This window comes from Octodon degus, unplaced genomic scaffold, assembly GCF_000260255.1.
Source record: "Octodon degus isolate 3935 unplaced genomic scaffold, OctDeg1.0 scaffold00048, whole genome shotgun sequence".
Taxonomy (NCBI): domain Eukaryota; kingdom Metazoa; phylum Chordata; class Mammalia; order Rodentia; family Octodontidae; genus Octodon; species Octodon degus.
Window position 1 is genome coordinate 7,416,556 of NW_004524624.1, and position 14,859 is coordinate 7,431,414.

The 14,859-nt window shown below is 43.8% G+C and overlaps 1 protein-coding gene across 2 annotated transcripts in view; it reads left to right on the forward strand.

Annotated features, from left to right (window-relative positions):
* Positions 1 to 2,227, forward strand: part of Pglyrp3 (peptidoglycan recognition protein 3) — a 13,631-nt gene extending 11,404 nt beyond the window's left edge. For both annotated transcript variants that reach the window (XM_004632315.2, XM_023716548.1), the window contains exons 9-10: positions 700 to 818; positions 1,466 to 2,227. In XM_004632315.2, the coding sequence (XP_004632372.1) occupies positions 700 to 818; positions 1,466 to 1,644 (298 nt within the window). In that variant the 3' untranslated portion in view covers positions 1,645 to 2,227. The remainder of the gene's footprint in view (positions 1 to 699; positions 819 to 1,465) is intronic.
* The last annotated feature ends 12,632 nt before the right edge of the window (positions 2,228 to 14,859 follow it).

Sequence of the window (14,859 nt, forward strand, 5' to 3'; positions counted from 1 at the left end):
AGAGAGAGAGAGAGAGAGAGAGAGAGAGAGAGAGAGAGAGAGAGAACCTGCTGGGGTTTTATTCCAGAGCTCTTTTTTAATTTTCTGAAAGAAATTTTGAACAGGAGGAATGAGGGAAGACAATAGCATTCAGGATGATGCCTAATTTTCTGATTGGAAAAGTTGTACAAGATGATAGATTTGTCTGGATACGTCAGTTGTTTCTGTAGATTGTAACTGAAGTCATGGAAGTGGATGATTGTTCAGGGTTACTATGTTGAAAGATGGGGCCATATCAGTGTCCCAAGGAGGAAGAGCAGTGTGTTAAAGAATACAACATCACAACGTTTGAGGACAGCAAAGTGCATGGCAGAGGTCTGATGGAGAGAGTAGAGAGAATCAGGAGGGTACAGGCCTGGAAAGCCTGGGGAAAACAGGTCAAAAGGAGTGTGGTTAGCGGGGCCTCATTTTCCCGAAGTGAGATAAATGTGCTCTGCTTACCAAGGAGGCTGCTGGACACTCCTAAGGGCCAGATTCAGCATCGTGGTGGAGGCAAAGACCATACAGCTGGGGACTGTGTTTTTGTTGTTGGCATCTAGGGGACATCCAGTGAATATGTGATAAATGGATAAGAGAATGAATTAATAATTGAAAGAGTGAAAGAAAAAAAAAAACCCTACTCCCTAGAGTGACCTTTTCATTTTCCTTCACCCATCCTAGCTTCCTGGTGGGCCAAGATGGTGGAGTATATGAAGGCCTTGGCTGGTCTACCCAAGGGTCTCACACCTACGGCTACAACGATATTGCTCTGGGAATTGCCTTCATAGGCAACTTTGTAGGTAAGGAGTGAGCCTTGACAGAGGGGTTCTGGGCACCAAATATTAGGAGGAACTCATAGGAAGCACAAGGCAAAAGGCAGCTCTGGGGTGCTGCCACTGCTGGTGGAACACTTTAGTTTTAAAGTAGACTGTCAATACAGGATGACCGTCACTAGAAGCCCCCTCAGGCAAAACATTTATCCCTAATTCACCATTTGCAATCCCAACCATATCTAAGGCAAGTATGGGGCAAAACAGAAAAAAATCTTCTGACACCTTCAATGTTTTATGAGTCAGCTGGCAAAGGCATACGCTTCGGTGGCAATGACCTGGGGCACGCTCTGCCCGCTGTGGCACAGTGGTGGATGATTCGGTGGGAGGGGGGTGTCCTGCACCTGCTGAGAGCTGGTGTGATCTGCTGGGGTTTCATTCCAGAGCTGTTTTTGACTTTCAGGAAGAAACTTTGAACAGGAGGAATAGAGAAAGACAGTAGCCTTGTCTTCCTTTTGTCCCTGATTGCCACAGGGACAGATTTCATGTAAATCTGTTGGCTGGGGTGCTGGCAGTATGGAGGGGGTGAGGGAGGTGGGAGATGAAATCGAGGTGCTTGTCCCTGCCCTAAACAAATAACTGTGACCTTAATGATTGACAGTAAATATGTTTTGCAGAAAAGCCTCCAAATGCAGCTGCACTGAAGGCAGCCCAGGACTTGATCCAGTGTGCTGTGCTCAAGGGGTACCTGGCCCCCGACTACCTGCTGCTGGGCCATAGTGATGTGGCTGACACTCTGTCCCCTGGACGGGCTTTGTACAGCATCATCAAGACGTGGCCTCACTTCAAGCACTGAGGGCAGCCTCCCTCTCCTCCCTCTGCAACTTCTCTTCTTCCTACTGGAAGAAGTCCTAGCCTCTCACTTTACCTCAACACTTTCGTCCCCCTCCTCTGCCAACCCCACCTGGTTCCCTTTTTCCAGGCTAGGATGAGAATGTTCCTTTCTGTTAATATCCTCCAGCATCCCAAAGTCCCCAAAGCTGGACATCCACAGCCTCTTTTCTCTTCACTTTTCAGTTCCCTGAGCACCTAGCTGCTCATCACGTGAGATGACAGGCTGGTTCTTGTCATGCTTAGCTTTCCCTATAGTCTGATTTTAACCTCATGTCCCTTCCACTGTGATTGGCTGCCAATCCCCAGCCCTGGCCCCTCACCCAGACCGTGTTGCCCACCCCTGTTCTCTGCTCACACAATGACTTGTACAGATTTGCATGCTGCTCTTATTTAAAGCCTGTAATTGTCTATTCGCTCTCCCGGATTGTAAGATTCTCCAAGCAGTAGCTGATTTTTATTTATCTCCATGTCCTCAGTTCCTGAGCAGTGGAATTTAATAAGTTTTCTGAGATGTTTGTTGAAAAAATGGATGAATAAATGAATGAATTAGCCCCCGGCTCCTACTTACTCAGCCAGTTCACTCCATCCTCTCCTCTTTGGGAAGTTCTTCAGGACAGGGCTCCATTCCACCTGCATCTCTGTCCTATTCCCTCACAACCCGAGGCTCGGAGCTGGTTCTGGCAGCTTTTCTGTCATGGGTGCTGTGTCTGCAGGCTCCTATGTCCCTGACCCCCTAGAGTGTCCTGAGGTGGGTACTGTGTGCACCATTCATGAGGACCAGGTCAGGGCAGGGTTCTCACAAGTTGCCCAGTACCTGCTGCCTACCTGTGCCTGGCCAGGCTGCACTGGGCACTGGGTAGTGCCAGGACCCAGCACCTTGGTGCCTAGGATCCTCTTGCCCAGAGGACAGGCCCATCTTTTTAAATAGGGGTCAAATAGCACTGCTGTTCAATTGAGGCAAAGAAGCAGGTTTCTGTTTTCACTGAGCTTGAGCTGAGAAAAAGGTAAGGAGAGAAGGAGCCAGAAACATGGGCTCCCCCCATCTCAGATATTTCTTTACTTTCTTATTTATACTGTGTTTCTGCTGTGACAGTGTTTACCATCTCATACAGGTTAGACTTTCAGAACCTCACGCTCTTTGTGTTTCACCAGGCTCCCTGTCTCGCTGGACTGCCTCTCCCCACTTATTTTCCCTAAGGCATCCTGAGAGACAAAGGAGGGAAGGGTTGTTTTTTCTATGGGGTCAAACTGGCCTAGACACTTCTTCCTGATTTACACATCCAGCGGAACACTGTTCCAGAGCACTCCGGGGTAGGAGGTCTTTATAAGGGACAGTTGGTCCACATAGCTCTTCCTGTGGAGTAGGGGCTGGGCACACATCCCGAGGAGAGCTCCTTAGCAAGATGAACTTAATGGCCCCTCCTACAAGAGGTAGTCAAAGGGATCGGTGTGAGGTGCTCAGAAATGGTCTCATGAAAAAGCTGTCTGGTATGGCATTGAGAAGCAGGGCTTTTAAAAGAGGATTAATGCATTAATGTCGCTATGGTGAGGGTGGATTTGTTGTAACAGTCAGTCCAGCCCTTTCCTGCATTCCCTCACTCCCTCCCACTCCTGCGCATGCGTGCTTGCACACCCTTCATTGGTCTTCCATATTCTGCTTTGGGGCGACACAACAAGAGAAGCCTTCGCCAATGTGGGCTTCTCTGCCTCGCATTTCTCAGTCTCTAAACCAAAGAAATAAATTTAACCTGTATAACTTAGTCTGAGCTATTCTTTTCAAGCAGGACGAAAGACACTGAGACAATAGCTTTTGATAACTTGGGATTCCTTTCAATCTTCCAGAAGAGAAGATTTCTTTCCTTCACTTACACACCATTTCTAGGCCTCAGGGACTCATTGCCCTACTCTAACGCAGATCCTGGAGTAAGTATGCTTTGGAAAGGCTCTAGACTGCCTAGCTCCACCCACACACATGGAGGCCTCCTCACAACCACGGGATCCTAAAATTCTCAACCCTCTAGTGGCTTCCCCATCAGTGGTGAGATCTGGGAGAAGACATGTTCTCCAGCACCAGTGTGCCCCACCACCCCTAGACCTTTGTGATCTTCTCCCTGCGGTGGTTGCAGCCCTTGAAAGCACATGGCTGAGTGTCCCACTGCTGTGCTATCCCAGTGGCCCACATGGGAACATTTCCTCTGAAGCTCAGTTCTTCCTCTGCCTCTGCCAAGAGCCACCCCACCCACCCTTGGCTTCCTACCCCTCTCCTCCTGCTCCCCCAGCCCAAGAAGCCCTAGGCAGGGTGCAGAGGTTATCGGCAGGAGCAGAATGAGTAGGGATGTCCTGGGCCACCCCATGGGGCAACAGGTCTGCATGGCCACAGCTGCACTTTTCCTGCTGCTCTTTCATTCTAGTGTGTTTTAGAGAAAGACCAAAGGAGGCAAACAGAGCATAAAAACTGACAGAAAATAAGGAAGCAGCCCATAGAGAAAGAAAGACCCAGGTCTCCTGCACTGTGTGAGTGAGAAGATTTCTAGAGATCATTGACAGGATGGTTCAATCCCCAGTGAACACACACACACACACACACACACACACACACCCCACAATCACCACCACCACCACCAGCAACAACTCTGCAATTTTGCCTAATCTGTATTACTTCTTTCTTGAAGACACTTTTATTAATCTTAAATATACAGTCTAAGTAAAATCAGAGCTCTCAGCTAGCAGATGTGTTTAAAGGAGCCCATTGCATGTAGTTTGTCTCTGGGTCCTTTTTTATTTTATTTCATTTATTTTAATGTATTTGGTACAGAGTCTCACTACACAGATTGGACTAATAGTGATGCTCCTGTTTCCAGCCTCCCCAGCTCTGGGATTTACAGGCGTGTACCACCACGCCTGAACTGTGTGGCTGACTCAGCTTGCCTGGGGGAGGGCCAATATGGCATGTAGTATGGGGGATTGAACCCTGGTCCCTGTGCTTGCCTAAGCAAGTGCTTAGTCCACTGAGCTATCTCGTCGGCCCTACTTCTGGGTCCTTTGATAGTGAAATTCTTCCTAGCTGCCCTCTACTCATTTACAGTGGGATTATGCTAAGACCACCTGAGAAGAATGTTGTGAGGATTCTATGAATGAATACATGCAAGCATCTTAGAATTCATGCCTAGCATACAGCCTTCATCTCACTGAAGTTAGCTGACATGTCCTAAGTAATACCACCAGCAGTGCAGTGGTTGTTGCTCTCTTATTCCTGTTTGGCTCTGGCAGGAACCACGTATGTACCTTTGTGTGAACCAAACAGGGATGCCTGGGGAGTTTGATGCAGGCTGAGCTCAAGGCTTGGGAGGAGCAGGAGGAACCTGACACAGGTGTGCAGATCAGAGGCAGCCATGGAGAAAGGGAGGTCAGATCTCTGGGCACTGGGAACACCGGGGTGAGAGGATGCCCTTACCTTGCATTTTACGATTATAAGCTGGGAGAAAAAGACTCCAAAGTTTTCTTTGTTTCTAGAGTAGTGTGTACTAAGCAGGGTAAAGCCCCTTGTCATACAGAAGACTGAGCCCAAGGGAGCAGATTACACAGTGAGTTAAGAAGGCAGGAGGGGTTCTGACTGATGCTCCTGTCAGCCGGCTGGTGGAAATCAAGCAACACTCTCCTCTTCAACACAGAGGACTAAAATGCCTCATGATGCCACCCAGAGCTTCTCCTGTCTATTTTCCAAAGAAGGAGCCATCATGGGCTCTCTATCTGGATGTCGTCACCACATCCCATTTTTTTAAACAAAAAAGTCCAGGAGGCAAAGAACTGCAAGAGAAGCAGAGGCAGGGGACAAGCTGAGCCTCGGAGGAAATGTTGCCATGTGGGCCACTGGGAGAGCACAGCAGTGAGGAACTCAGTCATGCGCTTCTGAGGACTGCAGCCACCACAGTGAGAAGATCACCAAGGCCTGGGGGGTGGGGGGCGGGCGGGGCACACTGGTGCCCACTCTCTCTTTTACTCAGGCTATGTGGCTCTACCCCTAAGTCCTCATTTTCTGTCAGTTTTTGTTCTCTGTGTGCCTCCTTTGTTCTTTCTCTAAAACACACAAGAGTGAAAGAGCAGTGGAAAAAGAGCAGCGGTGGCCATGCAGACCTGTAGCCCATGGGGCGGCCCAGGACATCCCCACTCATTCTGCTCCTGCCGATCACCTCTGCACCCTGCCTGGGCCTTCTTGGGCTGGGGAAGCAGGAGGATGGAAGCAGGAGGATAGAGGCAAGAGGCCAAGTGCTTATAGGGTGGCTCTTGGCAGGTATTTGGTTTCCAGAAACTTACAGCCAGGAAGAGAAAGTGCAATTCTGGCCCAACAGGTTCTGCTAAGCAGTGGCCTTCAATAGAGCTGAGTTCTGAAGGGAAGGGGTTATTAAGTGGGAGGAGTGGTGGGTAGATTTGGTGCTGCTGAGAGGTGTGGCTGGGGCCTTTTAGGGGACTTTCCATGGTAGGCTCCCTTTTGTGAGCCTTTTTGTAGGCTCCTTTTTGAAACAGCTGCAAGGCCTCCAAGAATGCTACAGTTGATATGTAGCATTGGAGGGTAGCTGGGGAATTTCTTACTTGCCTGCAGTTTCCAATACAGATCACTTCATCTAAGCCTCTGCTTCTTAAGGCGCCTGAATTAGGATTCTCCCATGCTGTTCTTCTTTGGCGCCATGTTCATCTGCAGTCACTTATTTATTTTTCTCTCTGTGTGTGCCTTGCACAAGTCTTAGCATCTGGCTTTCCTACTAAACTATGTGCAGCTGGGAACCAAACTTGCCTCTCTCATGCTTTCTTGATGCTGGTGAACTTTTCAGACTTGCTGCATCTCCAGGTCTGGGAGATTCTCTGTTGGTATGTGAACAGCTAGAAGACAGTTGATGAGGACAACAGAACAGAGTTCCAGCTCAGCCTTCGCGCACACTCTGTGTGTGCCCGTAAGGGTTGCCTAGGAGCCAGTGGCAAGAGGCCAGGTCTGTTCTCACTCAGCTCCCCACTGGGTGATAGTAGAAATAGACCCAGTAGGCAAAGAGAAAAGAAGTGGTTGGAAACTGAATTGGGGCCAAAGGAAGGTGCAGAAGACTGTGGAGATCTGCATACAGAGTGACTGAGAGGGCTAAGAGCTGGCAACATTGGTTCCCCTTCTGCGTGCAAACTTTGTGCTAGGTACATGTGATAGGTGAGTTCATTTAATCTCCAAAACAGATTTATGGCATAAGAACTGCCATTCCTGCTTGATAGCTGAAGGGCTTGGGGGCATTAAGTCATTCCCTTAGGGGCACACATAGAGTGTGTGCCAAGGCTGAGCTGGAACCCTGGTCTGCTGTCCTCATCGGCTGTCTTCCAGCTGTTCACATGCCTTTCACAAGTGTGAAGGGTAGCGGGCCAAATGCCCAAAGTCCTTTGTAACAGAGTTCACTGGAGCAATGACTTCCATGGATCCAATAATATTCTTCAATTAATAAGGTGATGCAAGTGAAATCCCTATGGAAATAGTATAGTTCTGGGTTCATTTCATAGTAACAACAATAGCAGTGGTAATTTAAGACTACTATACCTGTCTGGCCATCACATCATGCCATCAGCCCCCACCTCATCACAGTTGCTATTTACCCACGTCTCACCCCACTACACACATCCTCACAAGCTTGTTTGTCAACCTACATGAAGGACTCTGGTTTAATTTGATTTATATTAGCAGTGTTTCCCTGTAATTCAAATCTTTTGAAACCCTTTTGAATCTTGATTTTGTCATCCTTTATGACTCAATGAGCACAGATATATCTTCAAATCCAGCATTATCATCCATCCATCCATCCATCCATCCATCCATCCATCCATCCATTCATCCATCTATCCATCCACCCACCCATCCATTCATTTGACATCCACTTGTATTAGGCAAGGAGTCCTGGGCAATTTTATGTGAATCACCTGTTTGGCCCTCATGAGAATGCTGCTGTAACCAGGAGGTCACTCTCATTCCCATTTCACAGATGAATGGCAGACTCATTTTTGTGCCTGTTCATAGGTTAGAATGTGATCCTATTGCGTTGTGTGCTTTTTGCAGAGATCTCCCTCAAAGGTGACAGTAATCCATTAGCCATAAGCATTTATTTCTGTTTCTTACACCAGCCAAAAAGACACTCACGAGTGCTATCTATCTTCTAATCCCTGAAAAATCTATGTCTGTCTACTGGAAGGAGAGGGGAATTATAGCTGAAATGTAAGCATATGGTAGGGCATGCATACACTCGTGTGTGTGTGTGTGTGTGTGTGTGCGCATGTGTGTGTGTGTGTAGTGAACCAGCACCACTTTTCATGACTATCGATTACTCTCTTCTCATTATTGAACACCCACAGTCTTCACTTGCCACCAATATTCTGTAACATCCCAATCTGGAACTTTTGTTACTGTTTTTCCCTAAAAGTCAGGCATATCTCTTAATTTTTTTTCTCTCTTAAGTTTTTACACACATGATGAATTTCATTTCTGGGTGTGTGCCCAACTTGCCCCAAGATAGTCTGTCAGGTCTTCCAGTGAACTTTGTGCACACCACCTTCTTAGCGGGAAGCACTGCATTCACGTAGGATGCTGAGTGTGACATGTTAGGATTTTTCTGACTGATTCACAATTTGTGGAGGGTGGACAGAGTTTTATGATCCTTAGACTTACATTTGAGGACATTAAAGATGTGTCGCTACTCAAATCACAGAGAATCTTGGTTCTAATAAGGCCAAGGACATGTGTACAAGATTCTTGATTTGCTATTCTGTCAAATTTAGGAAATAGAGGGTGTGGTAGGGCCTACTTTAGGAAGCTGAAGCAAAAGGATAGCCAAGGTTCAAACTTGATTCATGTTAGCAGTGTTTCCCTGCAATTCAAATCTTTTGAAACCCTTTTGGATCTTGGTTTTGTCATCCTTTATGACTCAATGAACACAGACATATCTTCAATTCCTGCATTATCATCCATCCATCCATCTATCCATCCACCCACTCATCCATTCATCTGACATCTACTTGTATTAGGCAAGGAGTCATGAGCAATTTTATGTGAATCACCTGTTTGACCCTCATGAGAATGCTGGGTTTTCATAAGAATGTCAGCTTGGGTTATATAGTGAGTTCACGGCCAGCTTGGACTACATATCAAGACCCTGCCTCAAAACAAACAAACAAACAAACAAGACCTGGGAAATAGTGAAATATTCTGAGCAGCTATTTAAAGGAAAAAGAAGAAATTACTATGATACTATACAAATCAGTTGAACAATAAAATACTAATTTATTCTCTAACAGAATAAATTCAGAGCAAGCAATATTGTCTGCCCTGAGGATGGTTTTCATTTGGAAATGGGCTCAGGAGAATGAGGAAGGGAGGGGAGTCTGGCATGTGCTTTTCTGGCTCTTCTGTGAGGTCTCACATGCTATGAGAATACTTCTTCTCCTTCCACTTCTTTAACCACATTTAGAGTCACCCTTCAGTTTTTAGTTCAAAGATCATGTCTTCAGCTATTCATGAGTGTTTCTTTCACAAACTTACCCTTTATCAGTGTTACACCATTTGAAGATATACTTTAAATTCTTTGGTTGTTTAACTTACATGTCCTTTCCTCACTAGACCTTAGCCTTATGAAGGTGAGGCATTCCCAGGGTACCCCCAGTTCCTGGGTGTTGGGACACTCCATTGTAGCAGTGGTTCAATAACTGCTTCTGGAATCAATAAATGTATAACAATGAGCAGAAACAGGGGATTTGGGTATTTCCCAGCTAAGAGATGGTTTAGGGTCTAAAGGTTAGAGTGAAACCTCAACTCTTAGCAGCAAAAGGAAGCAGTGCTGAAGGGAATTGCCATCCTGCTCTGGTCCAGTAGGTGGCACAAGTGAGCTGTCTCCTTGCCTGGCAGCCCTGGTCTGTGTGGAGCTGGAGCTTAGCAGGAGACAGACATCCTGAACCTACTAAGTGAGGAGATGGTCCTTGGCTGGTGTAGATGCAGAAAGGCAAGGAGAGCAGCTGGTGGTGTAGACCTGCTGGGGCAGTTGCAGCAGGTACAACATCTACGTTTGGTTCTGAGCAAAGAGGTAGGGTGTGCTGAGACCCCATGTCAGGAGAGCCAAGCCCTTCCTGCAGGTTTGCCACCCAGTTCCTTCTCTGGACTAGTCTCCAGCTCTGTGTCCTTCCTGCTGTCATCGTCCTCAGCGGTGGGATGGGAACGGTTCAGTTTCTGTTCTCAGGCTTCCTCCCAAGCCTCTACTCTCAGAAGAGAAAACAGGAGATCTGGAGTATCTCTCCACTCCCTGGGACCTTGCATAGGCCTTTGAAGCCTATGTGCACCAAAGCCTTCTGTACACCAGCCAAAAGAGGGGTGCGCCCCTTCGCCGTCAAGGGCCAAGTAGCTCCTTCTCTTGATCCTAACCAGTTCAGCTTCCTCTGGTCCCCTTCTGAAAACTCATCTCTTACTCCAACTCTTTTCTTTCATGCAAGGTTTAAATTTTAACCCATTATTTATCTGTCCACTTTGTTATCTCATAGACAGCCAGTGAAAGAGGGACTAAGAAATCCTTGCTATTCCCTTAAAAACTCCTCCAACTGGCTGAGAAGTTCAAGCCTAGCTGGTGCAATCTGACAATTTAGGCAAAGTGAGACCCTGTCTTAAAAAAAGAGAGGTCTGGGGATGTAGCTTCACATCATGTGAAGGCCCTGAATTCAATTTCTAGTACTGCAAATAAGTAAGCAAACAACAACAAAGCAAAACTAAACAAACAAATTTATGAAAGCTACTCAAAATTTGCTCTAGGCCAGAAAATGGTAGTTATACTCTAGGAACTCAAGACAAAATCTCTAGGGTCACTATTGACTTCTTCATACCATTACCTGCATTGGACTGACTCTACCTTTATTTTTTTTTAGTTTTTATTTTTTACATGGATAAAATTACTCATTTATTTTTTTCCATAATTTTATTGAGAAATAAATAGCAATGAGACAGTTTCAAATCAAATTAGTAGGACAGTTCCAATAATTAACACATTGCATACTGTCTTTCTAGTGGTTATTTGTTGTACAAGATGCAGACATGATATCCTATTTACAAACACTATTAGAACAAATGCCTCTATTTCTTCAATTAAGAGAATGTAGCTATATATCTATCCTAATCATTTTGAATACACAGATATAAAATGGTCATTCATCTGTATCCCCTTTTTTTGTTTAATTCCATCATTTGAATATTAGAGGTGTATGAACTCAGCAAAATATTACAAAATAGTCCAGTGGTCCATAATAGCATTGGGTCTTCCACTTGACTGGCAATGTGAGAAATTGTTGACCTGAGACCCCTATAGCTCAACATAACAACATGGCTTTACTTCTTATACTTTGTTTTTATACTTTTCTGCTGGATACTTAAGACCAAGATAAAGTAAGACCTATGTAACAAGAATTGTAGCTTTTGGATCTGGTAAGTTCAGTCAAATCCCCTCAGGATTTATCCTGAGACCCTGTACCTCAGATTGTAGATCCTTTGTCAGTGTCAACCATGTGGATGAGTCACGGCCATTGCTTGGCCAATTTGCTCTCTGTGAAAGCCTGAGAGAATGTTTTCTCTCCATGTGACTCTCCTTAGGCACATTCTACATCTGGTTCTACCTTTAAAATACACTCATAATTTGGGTCCCTGTTTGGTCATTAGAAACTCATTCTGGGATGAAGGTGTAGCTCAATGGTAGAGGACTTACTTACTTCAATAGTGAAGCCCTGAGTTTGATTCTTACCAGCATGCACACACACACATAAACATGGGAGGAAAGTCAGTTGGCTCTTGTATCTCTATTACTTTTTTATATACTCCATCATTTTATTATTATCATCATTTAGTGGCTTTCTTTCCACACAGTGGCTCTCTTTTTTCCTCTTTTCTTCTTGATTGTTCTTGTTAAATAAGAGCATGAACCTAGTTTCTAGTTTCTGTTATTGTTGTTCTGTTGTTATGTTATTCCTTCCTTCTCTCTTTCCCTCCATCTTCTTCACTAGTTTCACAAAGCTTGTACGATCCGCCTTTGTTCCCCAGCTTTGCTTCTACTATCTTCTTCTTTTTCATTTCTCTATTTTTCCCCTAACCACTTTTAAATTTTTTACCTCAAGGTTAAAATTGTCATATTGAGGGCTTATTTCTACATATAATTTTCTGGTTAATTTTTGTTATATAACCATAAATCTGGTTCATATTGTTAAAGTTGATGAATTCATAGCTACCTCAATTTGTCATTTTCTTTACTATATTTGATGTTATTGTTAGTTCTGATCATATCATTTTAGACAATGTGGGATAATTATTCTAATCAGTTCTTCTTCCTGGTGTAACAAAACTGTGATTGCCTAAGGATCATAAACAATAGTACAAGCCAGTGCCAAAGAACCAGTGGGTGGGCCACATAGGCAGCAACTTCTCATCCCTAATAAATTGAGAGGTAGGATCTTGCAACAGACTCATATCCCAAAATCAGTTACACCTGAAAGACACTTCTAAGAAGTAGTAATTTAAAGTATTCTAAATACTGGCAATAAAACTATTCACTGTAAGCATGTGTAAGTAACAACCCAGAAATTAAACTTTAAAAATACATAAAATGAGAAGACACCTAAACAAGATGCAACCCAGGACTTTCAAATCACAAAAGGAAAACTTAGGAGTTACTGAGGATAAGAAATGTGAAAGCCATTTACCTGGACCCTCCAAAGTGATGACAACAAAAGTAACAAGTCCGATGAACAAGACTACAGAACAAAATCGAATCAGAAATAATTTCTCAGATTATTACAGAGATGACAACCATAATGAGAGACATGCTTAGTGACTCTAGAGTGATACAGATAAATAAACAGAGGGCCTTAGGGAAATGATGGACACAGTGAACATCCAACAAAAGAAATAAATGGAATCCATGAAATAAGTTCAAACACATATCCAGGAGATTAAAAAAAAAATCACTGATAGCATACACAACAGAATGAGCCAATGGGAGGCCAGAATGCCAGGTGCAGAAGATAGGACTGTGGTTAGTGATCATGAAAAGAAAGATTTCTTTAAAATAGCAAGGGACCGGGAGAGAGAAATCCAGCTGCTGATAGATAATGCTAAGAAGAATTACATAATATTGATCAGAATCAATGAAAAAGAAAGAAAACACAAATAACATTTAAAAAAACGTATTCACAAGATTTGTGGCAGAAAATTTCACAGCCAGTGAAAAGAAATTTGACAAACAGATAATGAGGCATCTAGACCTCTACTTAGCAATGACAGAAAACAGTCTACACAACTGACACAATAGTCAAAGTTTCATAAGTTCACCACAAGGACAGAAAATTAAAAGCTACCCAGAAAAGAAGCAAATGATCTATAAAAGAAAGCCCATCTGGCGTTGGTGAAATGGCTCAGTGGTCTAAAGCACCTACTTAGAACAAGCTTAGCAAAGCACAGGGACCGTGGTTCAATCCCCTAGCACCACATGCCAGCCAGCCCCGCCCCCTGGTGGGCTGAGCTGGACACACACACACACACACACACACACACACACACACACACATAAATAGATAAAATAAAAAAAAGAAAGCCCATCAGAATCACAGTAGACTTCTATACACAAACCCTGAAATCTAAGAGAGTTTATGAAGTATTTCATAACCTGGAATGAAGCATTTGAAGTCCTAAGAGAAAATAATCTCCAACCCAGATTTATGTGTCCTTCAAAACTATCTTTCAGAGTTGGTAGGGAAATAGTATACTTCCATGACGAAAAACACCTGAGGAAATTCATGAACACTAAACAAGTGTTCCAAAATATTCTGAAGGATACTCTAGAAAGAGATAACAAGGATTACAACTCCATGAAGCCCAAAAGAATCAATCCACCAAGCAAGGAAAATAATTAAATGGGGGAGGAGGCCAACCACAGGAAAATAAAATGACAAGGATAGGTCAATACATATTAGTCATAACCATCAATGTTAGTGTCTCAATTCACCAATCAAAAGAAACATGCTGGTAAAATGGATCAAGACACAAGACCCAAAATATGCTACATACAAGAAATATATTTAATAAAAAAAATCATAGACCAAAAGTTAAATGGTATAAAACAATATTCTGCAGAACAAGAACATGGAGAAAACTAGGAGTAACTATTCTAATTGCAGGCAAAATGGACTTCAAGCCAAGATGCTTAAGAGGGAGAAAGAAAGTCACAACATCCTTCTGAAGGAAGGAAACAATCCAAGGGGAAGAGATGACAATCATCAATATATATGCACCAAACACCAGGGAACCCAACTATATAAAACAAATATTAATGACATGAAAAATCAATTGAGCACAAATACAATTGTAATGGGGGATATCAGTATCTCCACTGTCACAGATAGACAGATCAACCAGACAAGACATCGACAATGAAATATTAGAACTGAATCAAATTTTTGAACACGTGGACTAAGTAGATGTCTACAGAATGTTCCAGTTGACAATATCAGAATACATATTCTTCTCAGCTCGACACTGGATGTTCTGGTTCATTTTAAGTTTTGTTATAGAACCACAAATTTAGCTCATATGATTAAAGGTGGCAAATTGTAGTTACCTCAGTTTCTCATTTTCTAGGCTGTTTTGCTTCTGTTGTTATTTCTGGATATACCATTTTAATCATGGAAACATAATTATTCTAAATAGTTTTTCTTCCTGGAATACCAAGACTGAGATTGCCTGAGGGTCATAAATAATATTGTAGGCCAGAGCCAAAGAATTTGACTGAGCCAAGTATACAGAAAGTTCTCATTCCCAATAAATTTTCCTTTTTCTTTGGTGGCCAGCTCAGCCTGTCCTGGAGGCAATGCTGGAGTGGCATGTGGTGCCAGGGATCAAACTGTGGTCCCTGTGCTTGCCTAAGTTTGACTAAGCAGACACTTTAGACCACTGAGTTATCTCGCTGGCCCTCTCATTCCCAAAAAAATTGGAAAAGTAGTATCTTGCAACAACACAAATCCCCAAATCCAGCTGTACCTAGAAGACACGTTTGAGAAGTCATTTCCCAAGGTTTCTAAATACTAGCAATAAAGCTACTAGCTACACGTGGACAAAATGCAACCTCAAGCTACCAGATCA